Below are 27,001 nucleotides of genomic sequence, written 5' to 3'. Positions count from 1 at the left end.
GTATCCACTAGGCAAACAGCTTCTGTGCAAACAGCACCTCGGCACACACCCCCTCCGTCAGGCGCAGAGAATGTCAGAGAGGGTGAGATAGAGGCAGAGACAAGCAAACAATCGAGCACCGCTCAGGAGGAATATCTTACAGCATTGAGGAGTTTTAGTTAATATGTAATACGTGCTCTGATTGGGTAGCTTCTAAGCCATCCGCCAATAGCATCCCTTGTATGAAATCAACTGGGCAAATAAACTGAGGAAGCATGTGCCATAAATTAAAAGACCCATTGTCCGCAGAAATCCGCGAATCGGCGAAAAATCCGCAATATACATTTACATATGCTTACATATAAAATCCGCGATAGAGCAAAACCGCGAAAGTCAAAGCGCGATACAGCAAGGGATCACTGTATAATACCAGCTAATTTAAAATTTGATCAGCGTTATCGCGGATTATGAATCTGGTTGGAGTAAAAACCTGCAGCCACGGTGGGCTGGAGTTTGAGAGCCCCTGCTTTATGGGATTCTGTATTTTTTAAACATTAAACACTTGTTTTAATAATTGCAAAATCACTTCGGTCAGCGTAAGGGCAGAATGGTCAGCAACGGGTTACGTACTCTTAAAGGCCCAGAAATGAAGTAATGGCTTGTGCTCTCCCAAATTAAATGAGGCAAGTTAGATGATTTTTTATTTTTAGCACATTATAAAAAGCCTGATGTTCAGTCGCTCATTCAGATTTGCTATCACGACCGCCATAAAGTCGAATGTTTTTTCTCCAATAATCGTTGTATTCGACCTCCTCTCTTGACTTCCACAAACTTCACCAATGCTTTTCAAATCAGAGGTTGTAAAATTTAAAACTCCATTCATGCAGCATGTTGTGTTTCACATAAACTGAACTTTTCTTCTAAGTTTCTCCGAAAGCATCTGTCAAATTTCACGTCCCTGGGACACGGAGTCGTTTTCACCGAGATGGAGATTCACAGTGAAAAGCAGAGCTGGAGTTGAACGTGAACTAACTTGAGTAACGTTGATAAGCCAGGATAAGAGTTTGTGAAAATCTCGCTCAATCCAAATGAAATGCAACAGTTATTAATACTGTAAAATCTATCCATTATCCAAACCCGCTATATCCTAACTACAGGGTCACGGGGTCTGCTGGAGCCAATCACAGCCAACACGGGGCGCAAGGCAGGAAACAAACCCCGGGCAGGACGCCAGCCCACCGCGGTCTGTAGAATGTGAGGAGCAGATAGATGGAACATCTGAGCAGCACCAGAGTACCGTCAGTGCAGGGAGAAAATTCACTTTATTAAAATCGGGCTTGTAATATTTTACCATTAAAGAGCACAGCTGGCGTCATGTAGAGAAAGCCATGGACTGGACACGAGATTTTATTCTTGTGACATATTTGAACCATGAACTCCTTCAAAAACAAAAGTACATTAAAGTTGTAAATTTGACAGAAAAATAGAACGTGTTACATTAGCATTTTTGTCTTCTGTTAAAAAACACACTCTTAAGTATTCCTGTTAAAAAGGATACATGTCAAGACTGTTTATTGCATTATATTACAAATACATCTTTTTGTTATATGGATTTATATAAAGCAAGAAAAGACAAAAAGGGTTTTGAACCTGACCAAGACGGGACACATCAGTAGGTTAACTAAATCTAGGGAAACAAAAATGCAGGACCGAAATTTGCCGTGAAGGATTTTTTTCCACTGCTCAAGACAGTGTGTGTATATATAATATATTTTTTTTTTCTTTAAATAACACAAAAAAAGTACAAAACATTGCTTCTCAAAATCGGCCAAAATGTCTCGATTTCCATTCCCCCCCCCCCAATGGTAAATAAATTGTATACCATTAGACTACACAAGACATTGTGTTTAAAAACTTGTGAAAATAATTTAAAGATTGTAATCTTTAGCAGTTAAACAAAAGCTAACCTATCATGCAAGTAGTTTCTGTTTGGACTGCACTTTAATACGTTAAAAAGGAAGCAGGAAATCAAATAATAAACCTGTTGACAGATGAACCCCCAAGAGACACCTCCAAGCTCAGCACTGGTGGCCAGTTTGGACCGCTGATGGGGTGTCCTGGTTTTACTCATTTTAACTCCACACATCAATAAAACTACTGGACGTCCCAGTATAAAGTAGTTCATGCTGGTGTAGAAATCTTTTTTTTTTTTTTTTAACCAGCTTATACACTAAACTGTTAGGTAGATGCACTCAAGTCTTAAAAAAAGCTCCATTTGTTTTCAAACTGACGATGTGATGACCCTTCACAAGCCACGTGCAAAACTAAACATGATGTCTCACATATATTGTGCCCAAATTTCATTACAAATAGTGTGCCCTGTTCATCAGCATATTTCACTTTCCAAGACAGCATGGCAAAGTGTTTCAGTGGCGCTGCCCCAAGACAGACCACCTGACTTTCCCTGAGCCTCTTTCTGTGGCCGAGGGACCAGCATAAAATGTTTCATGCTGTAGAAGTGCATGGCTTTTAAAATGTTGAAAGCTATTTCTATGGTTCTCTATAGTATTTCTTTAAATTCGGTATAAAGGCTTGCATAATTCACATTTTGGCAGTGTAAATGCTTAATGGGAAAGGCGCACTTTAATGCTAAAAGATGAGTTGTACCACAGTGACGGCCATTCCTAAACAACACTTCACAGCCACAAAGAGTTATTAAAAAGCAGGCACGTGTTTCCAAAATACTTTACAGTTCAGACGTAGAAGAAGTTCACAAGGAAATCTCTAGGAGCGTTGCCAAACCTTCTATATACTGCATTTCCACAGGACAGGACAGTATCCAGAACGAAAAACTGGAACCGCTATTCCATATATATACTCCACAAATTCTCTGCAGCTTTCTGGAAGGTGAAGAATGTCTTCATATATATATATTTTTTTTTCCCCCCCATTACATCCAAGTGCTGCAAAACACCATTTGTAACTCACTCATGCAGAGGATGCCTTTTCATTGTAGCAAAATACAAAAATAACAATACCAGTTTATACCATAAAAAGTAGCTGCCAGTGAACTGGGTGGGGGAATGCCAGTGTTACGTTCAATGAACTGTAGAGGTTTAAGGAGCAGAAGCGAGAAAGGTGTCTGCATTGGCAACTGAAGTTTGCGTCGTCGAAAAATTTTCTTGTTCTTTGGTCTGCCGTTGCGGTTCCCTTTATCATCCTTTTAATAAGTGTAAGAAGTTTAAAACGGCTGTTGTGTAACAGCATAGTTACAATCAAAATGGGCTAGAAACGAACCAACTCGTGAAATTTACATGCACTGTACCTTCTTGGGGAAAAAAAAATCTGTAAACGAGAGGGAAAAAAAAAAACTAATCGCAATGAGGGGGGTGGAGACGGGAGGGGGAGGGATTGGAGTGTCGGCTTTTTTTTTTTTCTTTTTAAATAAGAAAAGTCCATTGACACTCTTGTACTTCAACAGCAGTAGAGACCACTGAAATACAGACATTACTAATGCTGGTGGATAGGTAGCAAAGTAAAAGTAGAAACGAGGATTTACCACATTTGCGTCACATTGTTTATATCCTCCGCTTTAATGTCTATCTGGTTTATCAACTGTTCTTTTCTATCGTTTGTGTCTTTATTAAACTCTCCTTTGTTATCCCTCATACAGTCCTCTCCATCGGAGCACTCGTCTCCAATGCTCTCGTCCTCCACTTCCTCTCCAACACTGCAACAGGAGTCTTCACTGTGGCTAACACACGAACTTGAATCGTCCTCGGAATTTGAATAGACTTCGGCTCCATGAAAAATGTAGTGATTTGGTGCTTGAAACAGATATTGAGAATCTGAAAAGTGAACAAAAAAAAAAAGGAATCAGACATTCTAAAATGACAGACTTGACACATATTAAGATGCACCGTAATTCTATATTTTACCAACTGGTAGAGAGGCGCTGATTGGACAATTACCAGAACTCTAATGCACACATCAGTTTATATATGGTCATGGTTACATTAAAATGCTATCCAGGTGATACTTGCCAAAGTGTTTATTTTTTAAAAACTAGGGAGCTCTGCCCTCTGCTCGCCCACCCCCAGGTTTGGTTTACCAGATATACAATTAGAGAAAAGCCAAGCAAATGACACCTTTTATTGGCTAACTAAAAAGATTACAATATGCAAGCTTTCAAGGCAACTCAGGCCCCTAGTAATCATTTTGCTTGGCTTTTCTCTACATTCATAATGGCTAACACGGTACAACACCCTAGTACTACAGATATACAATTTTAAAGAGTATTATTTTCATGGGAATTGTTATACGCTTTAATTTTAAAACTTTAGTGGAAACACTATATTTTGAATTAACTTTTCTTCAAGATGGCACTGAATTTTGATTCCGTGTGTAGACTTGCATCGTAACAAAGCAACGTATAACTGCCTGTGAGTGAATATCGTTTTTCTCTCTAACAAGTAAAACGACTTTCTCGAATGTTTGTCCATGCTCTCTCTTCTTCGCTTTGTCATTGATGTGTCATCTAGAAAGTATAAAATTACTGTCCTGATAAAATTTATAAGAGTTGAGAGCGCAGGAATTGTCTCTGCCAAAAACATTCACACAACTGTGGTTAGATGACCGTGGTCTTGTTTGAAAATAGTTGTAAGTAGGATGTGATTTGAAAGAATCTTGTGTTAAGTCTCCATCTCACGGGACTTCACACCACGCCAAGGTTTTTGGAATCTTAATTCTCGCTGGCAACACAGATTAGACAATCTACAAGTCTCTGTCCTTAAAGTTTAAATCCGAACAATATATTTGATCTCTTTTTGCTGTTCCATTATTTCAGAGTAATTATTTCAGTTTGTTCGCGCTAATGCAATCTTTCCTATCTTTTTTTTTTTTTGAGACTTTTGATTTTTCGTAATTCTATCATCTCTAACCTGTTCTGCATGAGTACCACGCCAACATTTTTGAATTCTTTACAACGTTCTAATTTCATTTAGTCTCTGTCCTTTATTTCTGGCCCCAGGTGTGGTTAAATCTTTCTCGCAGAACGTACAAGTGTCTCTCTGAGAAAATTGCATCTCGTCTCCTTCCAAAATTGTTTCTTTTTATAATGGACAAGTTCTGCATTCTCCCTTAATCAGGGAATTTTGTCTGAAAGCTTATTTCTTCTAGAAATTTGGCAGCACACTGCCCACTTTACGTTTTACTCTTACCCTAATTTCTCAAACCTCCATTGCAGGCCCATACCCATACATGGGCCAATTTAGACCTGCAAGTGACACTGAAGGACACTTTTTTCAAATATTCTGCTTCCTGAAAAGTGTGTTTATGATAAACCGCTTCATGTTGAAAACGCTCATCACTGCAGATTGGTGTGTTGGGTAAAATGAAAATGGCAGCACCATGACAAACCTCACACTGTTCCATTCCATCTGGACTAGTGTGGTGCTGAGGTGTCGCCCATCACATGGCTGCACTTGGGTCCTAACGTGGTATCCAGAGTTGGTTTGTCATGTGGCGGGTGCGGCAGTGTGCGGTACCAGCGTGTACTCCCTAAACTCTCTTTCAAGCAACTTTTACTGTGGTGGATTGATTTTTAAATGGATAAATGTGCCATTTGGGCACATCACAATGACACAGTGGAAACGTTTTCAGAAAGGTTTGAAAAGTTATAAAATAAAACAAACTGAAATCTCTTCGTCATATAAGGCCCTGTCCACACGGGCGTTCATCTTGGTTAAATGAATACGCTCCGAGTGATGTAAGCTGCGTTTTACAGTGGCGCTTAATTGACTTCAATACGACATTACGTTCGCATTGGTTTGTCTCTGGTAAACGCCAAGCTGCAGCCCAGATTGTAGTTGTGGGGGGCAATTATCAGGCAGGCTACAGCATTTTTAACCTTATGGGGTTTGAGGTTCATCCTTCATTGGATTCACAAAATAAGGTTGCCTGCTTCTGTTAAAAAAATCCTCCTGGTATGGCAACGCAGGCAGAGAAAACATTGCCACCACTACTAGGTTAACCCTGACTGCACAGCGTGTGCGTAATCTATGAAGAAATGCAAAAAGAAAAAGCTGGTACAAATACTACATGCCAGTCAGCCGATATGAGAGTCCTTGTTAGTTAGCCCTGAAGAAGTCACCTTGAAGTAAGCAAATATACAGTACTCGCGTTTACTCGCCCACCGTATTCGGAGTATCTAAAGTTATTATCCATAGTAGCTAAAGTTACGTCATCAGCACAAACCTGTTTTGAATTCTCCATTATTATTATTTTGATACGTGTAAACATGTATGTATGTAATCATGGAACATGTCATTCATTTAATGTTCTGGAGGACTGGACATGTAAATAAAAGCAATAGACGTTTTCTTCACATTCATTGAGATTTTGGCAGAAATCGACGCCAAGAAAAAGCAGCACACAGTTTTTGATGCCATCCGAACGCGTACATGTGTATATAAGGACAAAAACCGAGGCATTAAGTCTAACGGACTGTTTTGCAATCAAATTGTGGATGTATACAGTAAATCAGGGCAAGCTCTTAAACATTTCTAAAGTTGTGAGTGTTTCCAGGAGCCCAGTGGCCACAATAACTGTGAAATATAACAAGATTGAAACCACCGGAACTCTTCCTAGAACCGACGGTCCGGCAAAACTGAGAAGAACGGAGAAGAGGAGCCTTAGTCATGGGGATAAAAAAAAATTCCCAATGGTTACTCTAACAGAGCTTCAGAAGTCCTTTGCTGCAATGAGAGAACCATCAATGAGGTATTTATGGTAAAGTGAATAAATCTCACTTGGAGTTTGGTAGACAGCAGCAAAAGATATTCCGAGAAGACAAAAATTGAATTTAGGTTGAGCTTCAACCACAAGGGCCCGCTCTGTATTTGGGACATGGACAGAACCCGCTTCAGACTGCATGAGACTTCAGCCGGTGAGGGCAGTTTATCAGCACAATGACCCAAAACACTGGAGTCTGACTTTACTTTAAGTGGCTGAGCCAAGCCCGGACTTAAACCCCATATGGCATCTGTGAATAGACCGGAAAAAGGGCAGTTTACAGATGCTTCCCATCTAATTTAATGAAGCTTGAGATGATCTGCCAGGAAGAATGGAATAAACTGTCCAAATCTATTTATGCAAAGCTTGCAGAGTCCTGCTCAAGAAGATCTGAAGCTGTAACTGCTGCCTAATGGGCTTCAACCAAGTATTGAATTATGGCTCTGAATGCTTACATGAATGACAAATCCTTGAAATGTTTTCACTTTGTGATTATGGATTATTGAGTGTAACTTGATAGGCAAAAATTGGGAGTGTGCTCCCCTCGACTTTCTCATATACTGAGACAGAGGAAAAGATCAGAACTTGTTGTGCAATATTTCTCAAATACCGTATCTGTTTCTCATAACTGCTAATATCGATACATAATCATTAATCTCTATAATCAAGCTTTATATTAAAATATTTTCACACTTAGGGAGGTTGAAAACAGTGGTGGAATTTTTTCATGATTACATATGCATTACCTAGATTAAAGGTAAAGTGAAGAGAGTTAGTCACCTAAAAACAAAGTTAGTCTTGTATATTTGTTCCAATAAATTGCTATGGGTAAAACTGCATTTAATTATGACAATGATGGCGGAAAAAAAATTAAATGTATTACCAGGAACACACAGAGAATGTAGCAGCTTCTTATTCTCATTACATCTTTATATTTACATGGCATGTTCAATGCTTACACGTTATTTTTAAACTGATGTATAGAAATTAAAAAAGTTATTAAAAGAATATGCATTTTATTGAATACAGTTTAATATCGTGTACACATTTCCATGATACAAAAAATTTGGATGGTTGTTTAAATAAAATACTACTTCCAGCTGAGTAATTTTTCTCCAATTTTATAGGAGTTTGCTTTTTATCATTATACCTATATAACATTTGAATCTAAGTACTCAGTTAAAGTACCCCAAAAGTTGATAGGATTAGTTATTTTTGATATACAGTGCATCTGGAAAGTATTCACAGTGCATCACTTTTTCCACATTTTGTTATGTTACAGCCTTATTCCAAAATGGATTAAATTAATTTTTTCCTCAGAATTCTACACACAACACCCCATAATGGCAACATGAAAAAAGTTTACTTGAGCTTTTTGCAAATTTATTAAAAATAAAAAAACTGAGAAATCACATGTACATAAGTATTCACAGCCTTTGCTCAATACTTTGTCGATTCACCTTTGGCAGCAATTACAGCCTCAAGTCTTTTTGAATATGATGCCACAAGCTTGGCCCACCTATCCTTGGCCAGTTTCGCCCATTCCTCTTTTCAGCACCTCTCAAGCTCCTTCAGGTCGGATGGGAAGCGTCGGTGCACAGCCATTTTAAGATCTCTCCACGGATGTTCAATCGGATTCAAGTCTGGGCTCTGGCTGGGCCACTCAAGGACACTCACAGAGTTGTCCTGAAGCCACTCCTTTGATATCTTGGCTGTGTGCTTAGGGTCATTGTCCTGCTGAAAGATGAACCGTCGCCCCAGTCTGAGGTCAAGAGCGCTCTGGATCCAGGATGTCTCTTTACATTGCAGCAGTCATCTTTCCCTTTATCCTGACTAGTCTCCCAGTTCCTGCCACTGAAAATCATTCACACAGCATGATGCTACCACCACCATACTTCACTGTAGGGATGGTATTGGCCTGGTGATGAGCGATGCCTGGTTTCCTCCAAACATGATGCCTGGCATTCACACCAAAGAGCTCAATCTTTGTTTCATCAGACCAGAGAATTTTGTTTCTCATGGTCTGAGAGTCCTTCAGGTGCCTTTTGGCAAACGCCAGGCGGGCTGCCATGTGGCTTTTACTAAGGAGTGGTTTCCGTCTGGCCACTCTACCATACAGGCCTGATTGGTGGATTGCTGCAGAGATGGTTGTCCTTCTGGAAGATTCTCTCTCCACAGAGGACCTCTGGAGCTCTAAAAGAGTGACCATCGGGTTCTTGGTCACCTCCTGGACTAAGGCCCTTCTCCCCCCGATCGCTCAGTTTAGATGGACGGCCAGCTCTAGGAAGAGTCCTGGTGGTTTTGAACTTCTTCCACTTACGGATGATGGAGGCCACTGTGCTCATTGGGACCTTCAAAGCAGCAGAATTTTTTTCTGTAACCTTCCCCAGATTTGTGCCTCGAGACAATCCTCTCTCAGAGGTCTACAGACAATTCCTTTGACTTCATGCTTGGTTTGTGCTCTGACATGAACTGTCAACTGTGGGACCTTATATAGACAGGGGTGTGCCTTTCCAAATCATGTCCAATCAACTGAATTTACCACAGGTGGACTCCAATTATGCTGCAGAAACATCTCAAGGATGATCAGGGGAAACAGGATGCACCTGAGCTCAATTTGGAGCTTCATGGCAAAGGCTGTGAATACTGGACTTATGTACATGTGCTTTCACAATTTTTATTTTTAATAAATTTGCAAAAACCTCAAGTAAACTATTTTCACGGTCATTATGTCCATTTTGGAATAAGGCTGTAACAACAAAACGTGGAAAAAGTGATGCGCTGTGAATACTTTCCGGATGCACTGTAAAGCAGGCGTACAAAATCTCAGTGACTTAGGACAAAGCGTTAAGTTATTGTATTTACACACACAGCCAATTTCAAAAATGGCATTTTCTGACTCCGGAAGGTCTAAAACCTCAAGGTTGAATTTTTTCACAATTCCTATACCTTCTCTAGTAAGAAAAAAAAGAAAGAATGTAAAAATGGCACATTAACCATTTTAAAATTAAATCTACAACACAATGTGCAGAAACTGAAGAGGTATGAAGACTTTCTGAACACCACTGTATATACTCTAAATTCATTCTCAAAATCTACAACTTAGTCAGTGTTTCAAAGCAGTATATTTGTACTGAGACACACCAGACTTTCATAGATAAGCTCATGATGCCAATTTGGAAGCACAAAGCAAACTGCTCTACTGATGCACAGATGCATGCATTATTAGTGTTCCTAAAAGTTAAATGTGGCTCACTCTTTAGGTTTTCAAAGACAGTGGAGTGTATTGGTATACGAACTGCGATACAATCTTGAGCTGAGAATAAACTGATGGGATTGAATTTTGTGGGAGAGGTGAATCTTCAATTCAATAACTCAATCCCATATTTAATTATTTTCCATTTGGAATGTAAACTGAAATTTCTGGATTCTTCTAATATTTTAGCTAAGCAAGCATGTATTTCACATGTGAGCAAAAAGGACTGGATAAATCGTGTGTAAATGTGACACAATTAACATGAAATATTTAACCCTATGGTTTTCATATCATTTGCCATTGTACAGCATTGGTCATCGGCTTGTATTTAAAAAAAACAAAACAAAAAAAAACAAAACCTCTATTCTCCATGAAAATGACATTAAATTTTCAGTCATCAGTACAAAACACATGGTTTAAATATATATAAAAAATATTTGGGTTGTGTACCCTTTTAAGCATTTCAGTAGATTTTCATATGTGCACAATTAACCAATACTTGTATTTGTCTCTCTATTATAAAAAAAAATAAAACCTTGGGAGGGAGACGAGACATGATCTTCTCGGAAGACAATTTGACAGCCCACGAAGGCAGTGAGACATTTAAAACAAGTTCACGGACATCTAATCTAGCAGTTGTTGGACTGTTTTTTTGGCAGACACTTCATATGCTCCCAAGCTCTTAAAACAACAACAAGCCACAAGCAGAACACGCAACTCACCCGCACAGCAGCAGATCCGACTGCATCTCCTTAGCGTGCATTCAGCCGTGCTTTTAGTTTATTTCACTGTCTAAAGACAGACTACAATATCTTTTTTTTTTTAAAAAACCACTTGTACAATATACCGTATTTTCTATTCAAAGCAAAAATTTTCCCCAAGCAGGCATTTCATACAGCACGTTGTAATATACTACTGAAGAAGTTAAACTAAGGCACTTACTATCAAGGCGCTTGCTGATTGGCTCTTTTGCAAACTTATTTATCCAGCGGCGTCGTGGAACTTCAGCTTCTACATTTCTTTCAGCAAGTTCAGAGCAGTCTTCATTTTTCTGTGTCTGCTCATCCCCTGCATGGCTTTCAGAATTTTCCTGATTTTCAGATTTGCTTACTGGAGAATGTTCTGTAGTGCTTAAAGGAAGTGTGCCAGCTCCAGATTCCAGCTGGCTTGGTAAAAGACTATTCTCGTTTTCCAAAACTGGTTTAGATGAATGATTTTGTTCACTTGCATGCTCCCAAGAACTAGAATCTTCTGTAAAATTGAGTGGTGTGGGTGGCAAGTCCGAGAACTGCAGTTCAGATTCCTTGATTGTATGTGGGGGTTTCTCTGAAATTTCAGAGAGTCTTAAAGGATTATAGCAAAGTTGTTCATATTCTCCACCCAACCTATGGCATAACTCATTGATAATGACATCACAGTCCCCAAGCAGCTCTACATCAAAATTGAGATGTGGCAACTGTTCTCGGTTTATAAGAATCTGAGGCACTTCATGAGGGATTGAACCTGAAAGGAAAAAAAAAAAGAAAGAAAAATTCAAACAGTCATTTACTGTTGCTGTAAGGTTTTAAAACTTTTGTATTATCTCTTCCTCACACACACAAAATTACACTGTGCAGCTTTAATGAAGAAATCATGAGCTGGTAACTCATTAAAGAGATGAGTGGGTAAAATAAATGCTTTACGTATTTTATGTCCACATATGTCATACATATTCTTGATAGGGATCCTTCAAATGGTAGTGCATTGAAACTTACAAACGTATGCGACAGAGCAACATTACGTGCTGAACTTGGACATTAAAATGGTTATTTCAACTTACTTGGAATAAGAGCCACAGGCCGTACTTTTAAGGACGATCCAATAACAATTAATAGATCAACCTCATCTTTATCATGCTTCATACTCCTGTGAAATTGTTCTGGCAAGTTCTCACCAAAAAAAACAATGTCTGGCTTCATTATGGCGAGTGGAAGATCAGGTGAACACTTAGGACAGCGGGGAACAACCTGCAAGTAAACAAAATCCTTAAAGTTTAAAGCCAATACCAAAAAACAATTATCTGCTGCCAATACATGAACATACTACTGTTAGTCTTACATAGAACTTCAAGTCTTAAGACCCATTTAATGTCTGTGCTGCACATTACAAATGGAAAAGCTTACTTACACTGTAGCTTACCTAATATGTAAGGTAGTCGATGCCTGTCATGGTGGCAATCCCCAAACCCGTTGGACACCAGCGGTGAGGGATGCGGTCAAGCTGAAGGAGTCCTACCGGACTCTCTTCTCCTGTGGGACTCTGGAGGCAGCTAATAGGTACCGGCAGGCCAAGCAGAATGCGGCTTTGGTGGTTGCTAAGGCAAAAACTCGGGCACGAGAGGAGTTTGGGAAGGCCTGGGAGAATGACTTTCGGACCGCTTCGAGGAGATTCTGGTCCACTGTCCAGCATCTCAGGAGGGGGAAGCAGTGCAGTGTCAACACTGTATATGGTGGGGATGGTGCACTGCTGACCTTGACTTGGGACGTTGTGGGTCAGTGGGGGAAGTACTTCGAAGACCTCCTCAATCCCACTAACATGCCTTCCAATGACGAAGCAGAGCCTGGGGACTCAAAGTGGGCTCCCCCATCTCTGGGACTGAGGTCACCAAGGTGGTCAAACTCCTTGGTGGCAGGGCCCCAGGGGTGGATGAGATACGCCCGGAGTTCAAGGCTCTGGATGTTGTAAGACTGTCTTGGTTGACACGTCTCTGCAAAATCGCATGGACATTGGGGACAGTGCCTCTGGATTGGCAGACCGGGGTGGTGGTCCCCCTCTTTAAAAAGGGGGACCGGAGGGTGTGTTCCAACTACAGAGGGATCACACTCCTCAGCCTCCCTGGAAAAGGCTATTCGGGGGTTCTGGAGAGGAGGGTCCATCGGATAATCGAACCTCGGATTCAGGAGGAACAGTGTGGCGGGCTCTGCATCGGTCTGTCGTGGTGAAAAAGGAGCTGAGAGGAGTCCGATGAGGTGGCTCGAGCATCTGATCAGGATGCCTCCTGGACGCCTTCCTGGTGAGGTGTTCCGAGCACGTCCAACTGGGAGGAGGCCATGGGGAAGACCCAGGACACGCTAGAGGGACTATGTCTCCCGCATGGCCTGGGAACGCCTCAGGATTCTCTCGGAAGAGCTAGAAGTGGCTGGGGAGAGGGAAGTCTGGGCATCTCCGCTCAAGCTGCTGCCCCCGCGACCTAACCTCGGATAAGTGGAAAAGGATGGATGGATGGATGGATAGATACTTTTAAGAGGGACATCCTAATTATCACATAAAATAAGTTGAAAATTGCTTGCAGGAGTTAAAGTACTACATTTTTACATTTTTTGTATTAAATTGGTGAACAGAAGATGTGCCTTATCCATCTGTGCAGTGTGCACACACTGTGCTATGCAATTTTAGTATTTAGAGCCAAGTTTTTTAATGGATTTGCAGTATTAACTTGCCAGCTTCTCTTACCTGCATTGGAATGTTGACCTTCTGGCAGCTGCACCTACCTTCTTATCCTTTTCACTGTTATTTAAAACACAGACCTCTTGGAGATGCACCATGTGTGCATTATCTGTCTTAATGTATTACAAGAACTATGGAATTACTGGTACATATTAAATGATTCCCATGCAAGAGGTTCTCACAGTTTGTGTGTAATGCCTTCCCCTTTCTTTTTAAAACCTGTTAAGACCAAACCTCTTTTTTTTTTTTTTCTCAAAACCAGTCTGTACTCTTTCATGCAGTGTGAACTTTGTATCAAGTGTCACAATTCTGTTCAAAAGTCACTATTTCTAAAGTCACAAAACTGCCTCAGACAACTTTAATTTTTTTTTTTTTTACCTAGCAAGAAAGGGACTTTACAGTAACATACTAGTACTTTCGATATACAGTAATCTGTACAGAATTAATCCACTGAAAAATTCATATTTTTGACAAAATATTAGACCACTTCGTGCAGACAGCAGCAATATACAAAATATGGACTAAATCAAGAGCATTTTGTTGCAGACCACAAATTAAAGCAAAGCCAACCTTAAAACTCAAAATTTCAGTTTGCCTGCTTGAAGAAATATTGTGCATGAACAATCTGCACTTTTAAGTGCTCACAATAATATTCATGGTATGTTTTTTCCTCTCCTTACAAATATATGTAATTAAAGGGGATTAAATTTCCCTTGTGTGATGTATATAATGTGAATATAATGTGTGTGTATATTTATATATACACACACACACATGCTGCATATACACAAAAATGACACGAGATAAGCTAACATCATATCCAATACCGATTCCTACCTTCTATGTGAGGCTGCCAAGATGAGCTGCTTATAACATAGTATTGGGGAAAGAGAGCCCAGAAAATTGGATAGTTTTCAAGTAATAATGGGCTATGAAATTCATGTTGCTTTCACAGGACTTGAGACACTGAGGAAACAACTTTCAATGTCATTGAGAAGCTTTCCTTGGGTGTACATGGCGGAAAAATTGAATAGGCTTTAATTGTGTAGGTTGAACACTAACACATTAACTACTAGTCAATTAAGTTTCCTTCTAAATCCAATTACTAAGGGGACAAAAAAAGGCACTGCTCATCACTTGTCCAATACAGTCCCCACAGTGAAGCATGGCGGTGGCAGCATCATGCTGTGGGGGTGTTTTTCAGCTGCAGGGACAAGACGACTGGTTGCAATCGAGGGAAAGATGAATGCGGCCAAGTACAGGGATATCCTGGACAAAAACCTTCTTCAGAGTGCTAAGGACCTCAGACTGGGCCGAAGGTTTACCTTTCAACAAGACAATGACCCTACGCACACAGCTAACGAAGGAGTGGCTTCACAACAACTCTGACTGTTCTTGAATGGCCCAGCCAGAGCCCTGACTTAAACCCAATTGAGCATCTCTGGAGAGACCTAAAAATGGCTGTCCACCAACGTTTACCATCCAACCTGACAGAACTGGAGAGGATCTGCAAAGAGGAATGGCAGAGGATCCCCAAATCCAGGTGTGAAAAACTTGTTGCATCTTTCCCAAGAAGACTCATGGCTATATTAGCTCAAAAGGGTGCTTCTACTAAATACTGGGCAAAGGGTCTGAATACTTAGGACCGTGTGATATTTCAGTTTTTTTTAATAAATCTGCAACAATTTCAAAAATTTTTATTTTTGTCTGTCAATATGGGGTGCTGTGTGTACATTAGAGGAAAAAAATTTAAATGATTTTAGCAAATGGCTGCAATATAACAGTAAAATTGATGGGGGTCTGAATAAATTTCCATACCCACTGTATATAAATAAAATGATTTATTTTATGCATAGATCTTAGTGCAAAAATAGTACTCATTTAAATAAACACACACAGTGAAAAATCAACATATGGCATTTCTGGTTTTTCAAAAATTTGACAATGGTAATAGCTTTTTATCAAAAGTTTAGCTTTGAGGCTCTTCAAGACCCTCGCATGCAGAATTCATGGTATCATTGGCACAGAATTAAAAAATAAAAAAATGTCAGCGTCATGGCTTAGGACAACTTTTCAGGCATGGTTCTTGACAATTCATTGATTTGATGGTACTGGGAAAGGAACTTTCAGTCTTCTGCCCTTGAGGAAGAAATAGATTTTAAACAGTGTAGCAAAAAAGCTACAAATTACTATGGGGGATTGGGGGAAAGTGTGGCCAAGTCTAAATTCCACATTTAACAGAGAGTCATTTGACTTGCTGTATTGGTGGGTACAGCATGGACATATTAATGGTAAATGACAAATATTTAAAGGAGGGATCCGTGGTGCCAAGACACCATCAGCAATACAACAAGTAATAAGTCTCGACTCTTGATACATTACATTGTGGTGATTTAGGTCTTAAAAGAATGGTTTAGACCACCAAGGTCATTTAATACAAGGCAGCGCTCTTAATATTAAGTGCAAGTTGTTTATGATATCCCATTACGATCAAGGCATTCAATTCAAATCCACTAAAATGCCAAGTAAATGGATTTCTCATAATTATGTCTAGAGATCTAGTTATTAAAAAAGGTTGTAAATACAAATTAAAATGTAAAAAAGAGGAACTGGCCAATGACTGGTAAAGGCTGTGGTGTGAGGACCCAAGAGTAAAACTGAAGAAATATGGATAGAATTGGTGGCAGGTGGATCAGGAATACATTCTCTTCCCCTCAATTCACAGTCTTGGATGTATGTGACATCTGACAAATCATGCATACCTGCTATTAATAAAGTATCTATATCTATGTATTAATCAGGTGGCTCAGGTTGAATTTTGTAATAGAAGCAGGGGTGCACAATAAACCAGTAGAAACTTGTCAACTGGAAGAATGTGGTTTAGTACATCAGAAAGCTGAATTTGTTACTTGCTCTTATTACACAATACAGCACATGTTGGTACAACTGTGGTGATAAGACCACACATGCTTCAACTAGCCATAGCTGATTTTGAATGTTCACATGCAAAGAAGTATCATATGTCCTAAATGCCTTAAAACTAATTTTTTATAAATGTGGGTACAGCAGAAAATGCATGCTGTAATAATAGCATAACAGTCCAAAGAGATGGTAGTAGGGCCCTGGCTTTTATTTTAATAATGTTAGTGTAAGAGGAGAGGTAGGTGAGGCTCTGCAGGAGCAGAGCAGCTCCATGAACACTAAAGCAGCTTAAAAGGAGTGTGATGAACAGTGCAGCAGGTTTGATTGTTTAACTCAGATGAACAAATGAAGAAAGGTGTGCTGTGCCAAGGCTTGCGAGGACAGTGATCCCCCTGGAAAAGGAACAAGAGTGGTGTCCAACAAGGTTAATTGTGTCTTTGCGCCAGTCCTTCCCCACTGTAGCTCAGGTTGCTGCATTATATTTTGTACACTGTATGACATGACGACTAGCATTGCACTTTTTTCTCCTCAAAACGTAAAACTAACAATTTTGAAAGGGGGCAGTTCAAGTGTTATAGCACTAACTCCACCTTCTCTGTATGATGCTCATGTATGCAAAAAAAAAAGGGGGAAAATAATGCACTACAAAACTAATAAGTTATTCTTTGCTGCCAACAAAAAAACATTTGTGTTGTGATTTTACTGTATGCAGTACTTTTCACAGTCTATGAAAATAAACAATCATATTTTAAACTTCAAATTAAGTACAAGGATGGGTTTTGTTGGAGGGAAAATTGAGCACCAAAGTTTTTACAAAAATACACGAAAACTAAATATATATATTTAGTACGCAATAAACTAATTTTACATCTTTTTATCCATGTATGTTGAAATGCTATACTGTATAATATTCACGCTTAGAAAGCAATAGGATTGAAGATGTTGTTTGGTATAAAAGGAGATTTCTAGCATACATTTAAAAAAAAAAAATTATTCAGTTGATTAAAAGGGTCTGTATGAAAAATGTTACAGTAGAACTACCCACTGTATTTCCTATGAAATTGGGCCATCTGAAGCACAAACTGGAAGAAGTCTGCAAAGTACATGCACACCATGAAATTTACTGTAACTGTCATTTTTTAAATTATACCATAATATATGGCCATATAATTAGCAGGAAATAAAAAAAATCAGTTCATGTATTTTTACCTGATTGAAAATATCTTCTCTAATAGCTTCACAATCAACTTTATATTTACATAGAAGGCAGGATGCTGTTGCAAAAGAGCCTGAAATTAAAAGCAAAAAACAAACTGTAGTTACACAAAGTGGTACATAAGAAAATATAAATACAAAATAAAGGGTGACACAGAAAAACGGGAACATTTGAAATGAGTAGGACACTGAATGAATTGAAACGAAGAATTCAAGACGAAATTCATGGTATCCCAGTTGAGATGTTGCAGCGATCAATGGGGAACCTCAACAGCAGATTGGAAGAATGCATACGTACGGGAGGACGCCATCTACAGGACGTAATTTTCAGAAATTGAGAATTTGGATTACTGTCTCTTAAAAGGCAAGTTGTAGTGGTTCAATTGCTGTCAATAATTTTTTTTTTTTTGTTGGATTTCTTCTATTTTTACTGGGTTTTTCAAAAGTTCCCATTTTTCTGTGTCACCTTGTATATACAGTATTTTTTAAGAAACCTTTTCAAAATAGACTTTCCCATTAAATTAATGAAACTATAGGCAAGGGTATTCACTAAAATCTCTCATAAATGTGGACAATCTTAAAACAGGGGTGAGCAATGTTGGTCCTGGAGGGCCACAGTGACTGCAGGTGTTTGTTCCAATCCAATTGCATACTTAAAAATATCTGCTACTGAGAACTGTTTTCGAATTCCATGACTAGTTAGTGTTTTAACTCTGCCATATCAGGTCATTCCTGCATTCTACAGTATATCTTTTCCTATCCAAGGATATTATCCAAATTATTTGGATCATTAAATGTAGGAGTAATTCTCAGTCTCACTTTTTTCTCTTGCTTCCTTCCAAATATTTTATAAAACCAGATTGTATTCATTGTGAACTAACAGATTTAAAATGCAGACCAGTTACATGGGAATTGCTTGTTCTAATGAGGAGCAATTAAAACCAGTGAATGCAGCTGTTTAATACCAAAGTATGTAACAGTGGAAAACGTTAACATGTGAAACAACCAAAACAAAGCATTATAATGTTGCTTTGCTAATAAGTGCTTCATCAGCAATAATTGCTACTAATTAAACTGGGTTGAAGCAAAAATCTGCAGCCACTGTGGCCTTCCAGGACCAATGTCGCTCACTGATAACGTAAGAGGTGTACAAACAATGTGCAATTTTTTATATTTCCAAAAAATACACACTAAGGGAGTTTATATTCAACACAATGATGAGAATATTGCAACGTGTCAAATACCCACAAGCTTCTAACTTAATCTACAATTTTCATCACCCTCTGAATGGTCAATATTTTTTGGGGAAAAAAAAAACCTATGCAAATATTCCCTATGATTAACTGTCCATGAGAAGAGGATATCGGAGGACATTAATCCAGGACCACCACTAAATACAGCAACTGAACTAATACTATGGATTGAAAATAGGTATGGTAGGGAATACTCAGTATCCATGCCCTGTATCACTCATTTATAAAATAGCCTTTACTTTACAAAGAAAAGTTAGCAAACCTCAGTTAATTTGACAGATTAGTCTTATTTCAGGCAGTTTTAATTCCACCAATCAGGATTAGGGGAGTCACTCTTGAGGAGTCGCAACTAGGCATTCTCTCTCAGCCTGCTCCATGCCAGGCCCAAGAAAGTCTCGCATTTATCCAAAGCATCAATGGACAGTAGATAATGAGCTACAGGTTTCCCCAAACAAAAGGCACAAATAAATGCACTGCCAATTGCCAACTTCATTTAAGGTGGGCTATATAAAATACAAATATTCCATAACATGACTGCGATGTGAATCATTTTAAATGACATGGACGTGTATGGCAGTTGCAATGTGCCATCAGCCATTCCGATTGTGGATATCTCCTCAGTAGGCGTAATAGTCAGCCACGTCTCAATTTCTTAAGTATGCTTCATGGAATATCCCCCCAGCCAAAGGGGGCAGTGGGAGAATTATTATTTGAGAGAAGGGAAAAAAAAAGTTCTGTATACAGAGTCAAAATATTACAAGGAAGAAGAAAACACTAAAAAGCTATAGAATTAAATTTTAAATTATGCCACAGAAAAAGTCATAAAAAGCATACCATTAGACAAATAATATTTGTATTAGAGTAAATTCTGTTAAATGCATTTATAAGGTTCTTACTTAAAGTATACACATAATCAAAGGTAACACTAACCATGGCACTGAATGATTTTCTGGACTCCAGCTACTTGCTCCAATGTGTCAATGTTCTGTGTGTAATTCCGAAGAAGTTTTCCCTGTTTGTCTAACATTGAGATAAATTTGTGACAAGGGGAGGGTTGAAATTGTCCTGGATAGATTTCCTAAAGAAAAAAAAATGATAAAAGTTATTATTCAACATAACAGACTAATAAAGTAAATGAATTACTAAAAACTTGACAATTTATCCAAGAATATGATTGACAATAGGATTCGGATTTGGCTGTGGGGATAGTTCATTACCTTCTTAGATCAAACATAGTGCCCACATATTCAAAAGCTTGGGTTTAAAGTAACTGTGCCCTGCTTGCCTTTTAGGCTTCTTTTGTTTAATGTGAAGCAGTGTGACAGGTTTACTTATTTTTCTTCAGTACAAATAGAAATATGCATGACATGAAAAATTAGATAAATGCTGAAGATTCTGAATACTTTTGCAAGGCAAAGTAACTTACAAACTAAATTATTAAACAAACAAATTTTAATGTTACTTTATTGGGCCCACAGCATAATGTTAGGGACAAAGACGTTTTTCTTGATTTAACCCTCTGCTCCACAGTTTAAAATTACAAATCAAAGAAATTAGACGAGATTGTAGTACACATTGCAGACTTTCATTTAAGGCTATTTGCATACATTTTGACTACACCATATAGAAATGACACTTTCTACATGGTCCCTCCATTTCATAGCACCATAATGACAATTGGTGTCACAGAAGTTTGTGATTACTCGGGTGTGTTTCATTGCTTCATTAGTGCAATAATAAACACATCTAGGCTTGCTTCTAACTACAGACTACCTATGGAAACTGTAGTTGTATTTGTTCAACATGAGGACAAATAAAGTCAAATAAGCTATTATAAAATGTATGGAATTTCATTAAGAAAAATGCATTAATGAGTGAAGTAATTGCAAAGGGACAGGTAGGCCAAGGAAGACTTCCACTTCTGATGACAGAAGAATCCTCACTATGGTAAAGAAAAAAACTCCAAACGCCAGCCTGTCAGATCAGAAACAGTCTTCAGGAGGTAGATGTGGCGTGCTGTGTGATCTGCATTGTGTGGCACACTTCTGTTATATCACCTATGTCCATATATTCGATCTCTTTTCGCTTTCACCTTTTCATCAATATTGCATTGAATTTTAATCCAGTGTTTGGAATTTCATTGTGACAATGCAACGTATAATTGCCTGCGAGTGAATATTGTTTCTTTCTCTCTACAAGCAAATGTATCTGACATAATTACGCAGGACTTTTCCAAATCTCTTTGCATAAGTTCTTGTCTTGTGGGGCTTCTGGTCCCAAGTATGAATACATCGCTTGGCACGAAGACTCGTCTCGCAGGATGTGAAAGTATCTCTGAGACAATCGCATCTCATCTCCTTCCAAGATTTTTTTTTTTTTATAATAGAGAGAAATCTTGGGACAAGAGGAGACTGATCCTGCAACGAGACGTGACTATTTGAAAGGAAGTCCCGCAAGATGGACTTTTACCATAAGATTCTTTCAAGTCACGCCTTACTTACACTATTTTCAAATAAGATTAGTCGTCATCAGGTGCATTCCGGCACTTAGAATCAAACATACATCTAAATATGGCAGCGAGAAATGATATCAAACGAATTAACGTGAAAATTGTCAATCGGTCACATGGCAAATTGATTACATGCATATCAATAGACTCTGCTGAAGTAACTGGTGATCGTGCAAAAGATGAAATCATCAATTTACGGTATCCCTTAGAATGTCTACAACCGTTAAACACTGTACTGTTAAAATCATGATGAATCATGTTATAGCGTAATTTGTATGAGTGATAGACTATGCAATGGAACAAGATTAACTTTATTAAATTGGTCGAACAATTCTAACGTAAAATTTTAACAGGCGACAAGATAATGTAGTACATGTTCCGCGAATAATATTAGGCACAAAAGGAGATCTTGATATGCTATTCGTAGTTAAACATTTACAGTTCCCCGTAAGAATAGCTTTTGCTATGACAATTAACAAATCACAGGGACAAACATTCGAAAAAGCCGGCTTACTTATTAGAAAGAAAGAAACGATATTCACTCACGGGCAGTTGGATGTTGCGTTGTCACAATATAAATCCAAACACTGAATCAAAATTCAATGCGATCTTGAAGTTAATTCCAAATATTTTAACTGAAGTTTTAAAAGTGAAAATAAAGCAAATGTAACAATTCCCATGAAAATAATCTCTTTAAATTGTATATCCGGTTAATCAAACCCGGGGGTTGGCGAGTGAAGCTAGCAGGGGGCAGAGCCCCCTAGTCTATCACATAAAAATGTGTTAACACAGATTAGTAAAAATCCAAACATTTATCATATTAATTTAAAATCTAATTTGGGGTCTTGTGGGGGGGTATGTCTATTCCAGCAGGTTAGACAATGCTATTATGTGGTTCCATACCAATTTAACACCTGTGTGTACAGTCCAATTCATAATAACCAATTAACCTAATTGACATATATGGTGAGGAGGCCAGCATACCCAAAGAAAATTCTGCACAGAAATAAGAACATGCAAACTTCACATAAACAGCAAATATACAAGGGAGATAAGCTCCCTCTGCAAAACCACAGTTCTCACCAATATGTACTCAAGAAACTACAAAGACTCCACTTCAAGGCATTCATTTAGGGTTCTGTGACAGTTTTCACAATGAATAATTAGCACCTTATAAAATGTCTAAGAAAATGGGCATATTTAACCAAGCACTTGATTCAATCCTCAGATCCTAAATCCTTGTGGCAGCAGCACCAACCATCACTATGGGATCATGCCACCCTACAAAGCAATTTCTGAATATTGTTGCTAATGAAGGTTTTCAATAAACAATTTAAGACAAAAGTAGAAGTTTCAGTTACGCCTGTTCAAGACTGGCATAAATCAAGGTTTTTCAAATATAATCATTTGTATCCAAATGTATCTAGTTTTAAATAGACCCATATTAAATTGGATGGACTTTAACTTGAAAGACTAGAACAAATTTACACAATAGCCACCATTCCCTGAAAAAGTGACAGAAAGCAAGCTAGCAGACAGACATAGGACAAGACCTGCACATAGTCAGCAAAACAAGACTATGGAAGCTACCCTAGACAATGCCAGTTAATAAGATGTGCTTACTGGAATGTAGAGACTGTTGCCTTGTTTCCTCTCACTTTTCAAGCATTGTGTATTTAGGAAAATACAAATTAGCAAAGCAACAAGAAAATTACATTTTTCTAACACTATTATCTTGTCACAGTGAAATGGGTTAAAGACAAAATATATTAATTCCCCCTCTCCCATCATACATAAAAACAAGGACAGGAGTTTGAGTTAAAAATTCAAAATAGTGGCATTTAATATTAATTAGAAATTACTAACTAGCCATGGCAGTGTTTCTGCCAAATGCTAAATTAAGAAGTTTACTATGATGTGCAAACATTTCAAGTTTGAACTTGAGTAGTGATATCATATACAACAAACCTTGGCAAATTTAAAAAATGGTCGAGGATCTCTTCTAAAATAGTCAATATCGAACATTGCTTGAGGATCTGGAAGATCAGGGAAGTCTATTGCAAGACGGGCATAAATGCCATCCCTGGATCTAAAATCAGGTATTCCACAAGAAACTGACACCTATGAAGAATAGAAATACCAGAATTTAAATTTTCAATAAAATAAAGACCATTTCGAAGCAAAAGCATATGTTGAAATGTGAATCTGAATATAAAATGTTACCAAAAATAAATAAATAAAAACCTTCAAGCATACAAAGTGTTCTTTCGAGTGCAATAGTACTTGGAATATAACAGACAAAAATATCACCTACCCCAGCTCCTGTCAAAACTATAATTTTTTTACATTCTTGAAGCAACCTACAAACATCTTCTATAGTGTTAATATCTTTGCGTTTTTTTCTTTTAGGAGGTTCGGATATGTTTATAACAATCTGCCAGAGAGTCATATCATCTAGGTCAGGTGGTAGAACAGTTCCTGGGAGAAGGTCTTTCAAAATAGTTCGAGGATCAGTTTCCCTCATAATATGTTGCTGAATAAAACTATATGACCCTGCCAGATGAAGAAAAGAGGCATTCATGTTAGGAAGGAAAAGTAAACATCCAATCAAGTGAATTTACATACAACTTATAACTTACATATTTTCAAAAAAAAAAAAATTAAACCAGACTGTATGCACAATATATCGTTTGTATTACAACACTTGTTACATTTATTCTCAATATACAAGCATGTAAGCTCAAAATACCTATCTGAGGTTGTGGGGTCCAGTCACTAGAACTTGCATGTGAGGATTGATCATCATCATCACAGCTATTTACATAAAATCCATTTAGAATAATATCTTCATTCTGATTAAAGATATCTGCAGGAAAAAGTTAGAATCAATGTTAACTCCTTCGGCAGCAATATTCAGCAGTCATAAAAAACAAAATTGAACAAACAATCAGACTTGACCATTTAGAAAAGTACAGTAGCAATTTTCTTAACAAGTTTTCACAAAATTAGTTCCCAAGTAACTGTCATCCACCATTTAATAAAAAAAAAACACCACATTGTTACTAAAAATCAGACCAACAGTACTACTATATAGTAGTACTGTTGCTGGGGAGAATTCTGCGTACAGTCTACGTTCTCCACATTTACATAGGAGATTTGAGAAAATGTTCGTGACTGTCTTTGATTTAGCTTCAAACTGATTAAAATAATTTAATTGTACCTAATAACTATAGTGCACAAGTTTAGGCTTGCATCTTCGTTAGTGTCTGGGATATTGATTGCTTTAGAAAAAAAGGGGATTGTGGTCCCAATTTTACTGTAAATATAAGTGCTAAAAAATTTACAATGTTACATAAATTGTAACTTTAACTGTTAATGCTAGATTTACAACATTTTCAGAGATTGTTAGAATTACATGTCAACATCTAAAACTGGTCCCCCAGTTACATTGTTTGCTGACAACCATACAAAAATAACACTCCATGTTTGAGATCAAACTATATACACACACTAAACTACATCACATCTTTCAGATTGGCTTCTAGTTTCTACAGAACTATAAAATGAGTAATACATTCAGAATCTGAAAGAAATCAGATTTTCTAATTTGATGCATTAAATATGAAAAAAAATACATGCTTATAAATGCATATTGCCCGTGTATGACAAAGTCTACCATAAAAAAATTATAGTTTAATTAGTAAATGCACAAAATGACAATAATACCTTTTAAACAAACTATTTCCTAAGGCATGTAACAAATGTGATATAATTTTTCTTTAGATACTTGTAACATTAGTAATATGTTTTTACAATTTTAAGCAAGCCTTACTGTAAACTGATAATATGCAATTGTGGACCAACTATTTTAAAATGTTAAAGACATCACACATCTACATATGCTCCCTGAAAATTGTATGTGAATGCACTTGGTAGCAACAGTTCAAACAGTTATGACTTATGGAACATTGTCATTTTTTATGAGAAGTCATTTTTACAATTAAAGTACAGCTACGCCCCCTTTCTAAATTAGCCAAATAGCTCAAAATCTAATAAATATACTTACATGAAATTTGCCACACTATTATTGGGTACACATTTGCAAGAATTAAGCAAATCAGAGACGGTTAGTCAGGAAGACTCCGCTGAGTTCACATGCATTAACCAAAGGTTTTCTCCCACATTACTTTGACATATTGTCCAGTTGACTGTAAATCTAAACTGGCCACAGCAAGAGAGCAGAAGTTCAATAGTGAACGGGTATTCAGTGCAAAATGTGCACCTACTGTAAATAAATGGTAGTTAATTTCGTTTGGTAAAAATGATCTTGAATATGTGTAAAGCGCTTTGACCACAGGAAAGGTGCTATATAAATAAAGCTATTGACACATATTTCTAAGTCAAATCCTTATTGCAATGTGCACTTTGGTTCTTGTAGCAAGTTGGAAAAAGGAGTGACCTGCCTACCAAGCCTAGGCTATAGACTCAATCATGCCATTAGCTGGGAGGAGAGACAGTCCAGTATACTGACGCTCTATTTTACACCTTTCACCTCCAGCCAGCGTGTTTTTTTTTTCTTTCTTTAAATTAAGACGGAATTTTTGATTAGCAAAGGATGAACCGATATTTAAAAAGATACCAGAGCATCACAGGGCAGACAGGCTCGCATATGACCAGTTCAAAAACACAGCGATAAATGCACGACTTTATGTACATCGCCTTTCTTTCTATAATATAAAGGAGAATCAAACTTCAAAAGAGATAAAGCTAGTATCAATAATGAAGATGCCAGCGAAATCTTAAGTCGCTTATATCTTCTTATGTCATCAGCTCCCCAATATCTGATAACTAATTTTGAATAACTCCTCGCTTAGTGCAGGTTCAGCGTGCCTGCACAGATTTACAGCTACAAGGCTGTCAACAGTCAACTAGTAAGTCACGTCATTAATGCATGTGCTTTTAAATTAAAAGCAATGCAAAGATGCATAAAGCAACACATGTGCACATGGCTGCTGCTGCTTCTACAGTTTAAGTGATGCGGATATCACAACTTGGGCATCGATAAACTTCATTTTAAGTATCGGACTAACTGGCAGGGGTTTTATCCAAATCAAGACTATCGTCATTTCCCAAAAGCTGCAAGTGACTGATGAGTCCTGCGCATTTTAGGCCCCACCCTCAAACAAGTAGGTGCCGTGCATTTACCTGCATGCTCTGCAGCGCCGGCTTCACTCGCACGATCCTCCTCCTTTTCTATCTCCTCCCCCCTCTGCAGCCCCAGGTCCCGCAGTCCATTGTCTCCGCCCGACGCTGCCGAGGCCTGTCCCACCGCCAATTCCTTCGGCCGCGGGCCAACCAGCTGGGCGCCTTCTTCTTCGTCCTCAACTTCGTTCAGCGAGACGTCAGGCCGTTCTTTTAAAGTCCATTCGAACTTCTGGCGTTTGACGGGAGGCTCCCCTGATTCCAAGCAGCCGGCTTCGGAGCTGTGGTGGGTCTTCTCTCCGTCCGCCATCTTTAAAGACACAGCCTGCTCCGCGCCCGACCATAGAAGCACTCCCGAGCGCGACAGCTGACTGGGAAATTTAAACG

The 27,001-nt window shown here is 38.3% G+C and overlaps 1 protein-coding gene and 1 long non-coding RNA gene across 2 annotated transcripts in view; one reads left to right on the top strand and one right to left on the bottom strand.

Moving 5' to 3' along the window:
- The window catches only part of LOC120514628, a 59,208-nt gene that overhangs the window by 11,091 nt on the left and 21,116 nt on the right, over nucleotides 1-27,001 (top strand). The gene's annotated exons all lie outside the window — the stretch shown is intronic.
- Nucleotides 1,371-26,970, bottom strand: sirt1 (sirtuin 1). Its single transcript, XM_039735099.1, has 9 exons — nucleotides 26,618-26,970; nucleotides 24,162-24,278; nucleotides 23,727-23,965; nucleotides 23,381-23,533; nucleotides 19,834-19,981; nucleotides 17,645-17,724; nucleotides 11,847-12,033; nucleotides 10,970-11,530; nucleotides 1,371-3,827 (listed from the first exon to the last, which is right to left on the bottom strand). The coding sequence occupies exons 1-9, from the start codon at nucleotides 26,922-26,924 to the stop codon at nucleotides 3,535-3,537; spliced, it is 2,085 nt and encodes a 694-aa protein (XP_039591033.1). The 5' UTR covers nucleotides 26,925-26,970; the 3' UTR covers nucleotides 1,371-3,534.

The sequence above is a fragment of the Polypterus senegalus genome, chromosome 1, assembly GCF_016835505.1.
Source record: "Polypterus senegalus isolate Bchr_013 chromosome 1, ASM1683550v1, whole genome shotgun sequence".
Taxonomy (NCBI): Eukaryota; Metazoa; Chordata; class Cladistia; order Polypteriformes; family Polypteridae; genus Polypterus; species Polypterus senegalus.
Note: the sequence above shows the minus strand (reverse complement) of the source record. Positions and strands in the feature narration are given on the sequence as shown.

Coding starts and splice junctions, on each gene's coding strand:
- sirt1 (XM_039735099.1), bottom strand. CDS start 26,924: ATGGCGGACGGAGAGAAGACCCACCACAGCTCCGAAGCCGGCTGCTTG. Junction 19,982..23,380: donor CATTTTTTAAATTTGCCAAG/GTTTGTTGTATA, acceptor TTTTTTCTTTAG/GAAATCTATCCAGGACAATT. Junction 17,725..19,833: donor GAAAATCATTCAGTGCCATG/GTTAGTGTTACC, acceptor TTTTAATTTCAG/GCTCTTTTGCAACAGCATCC.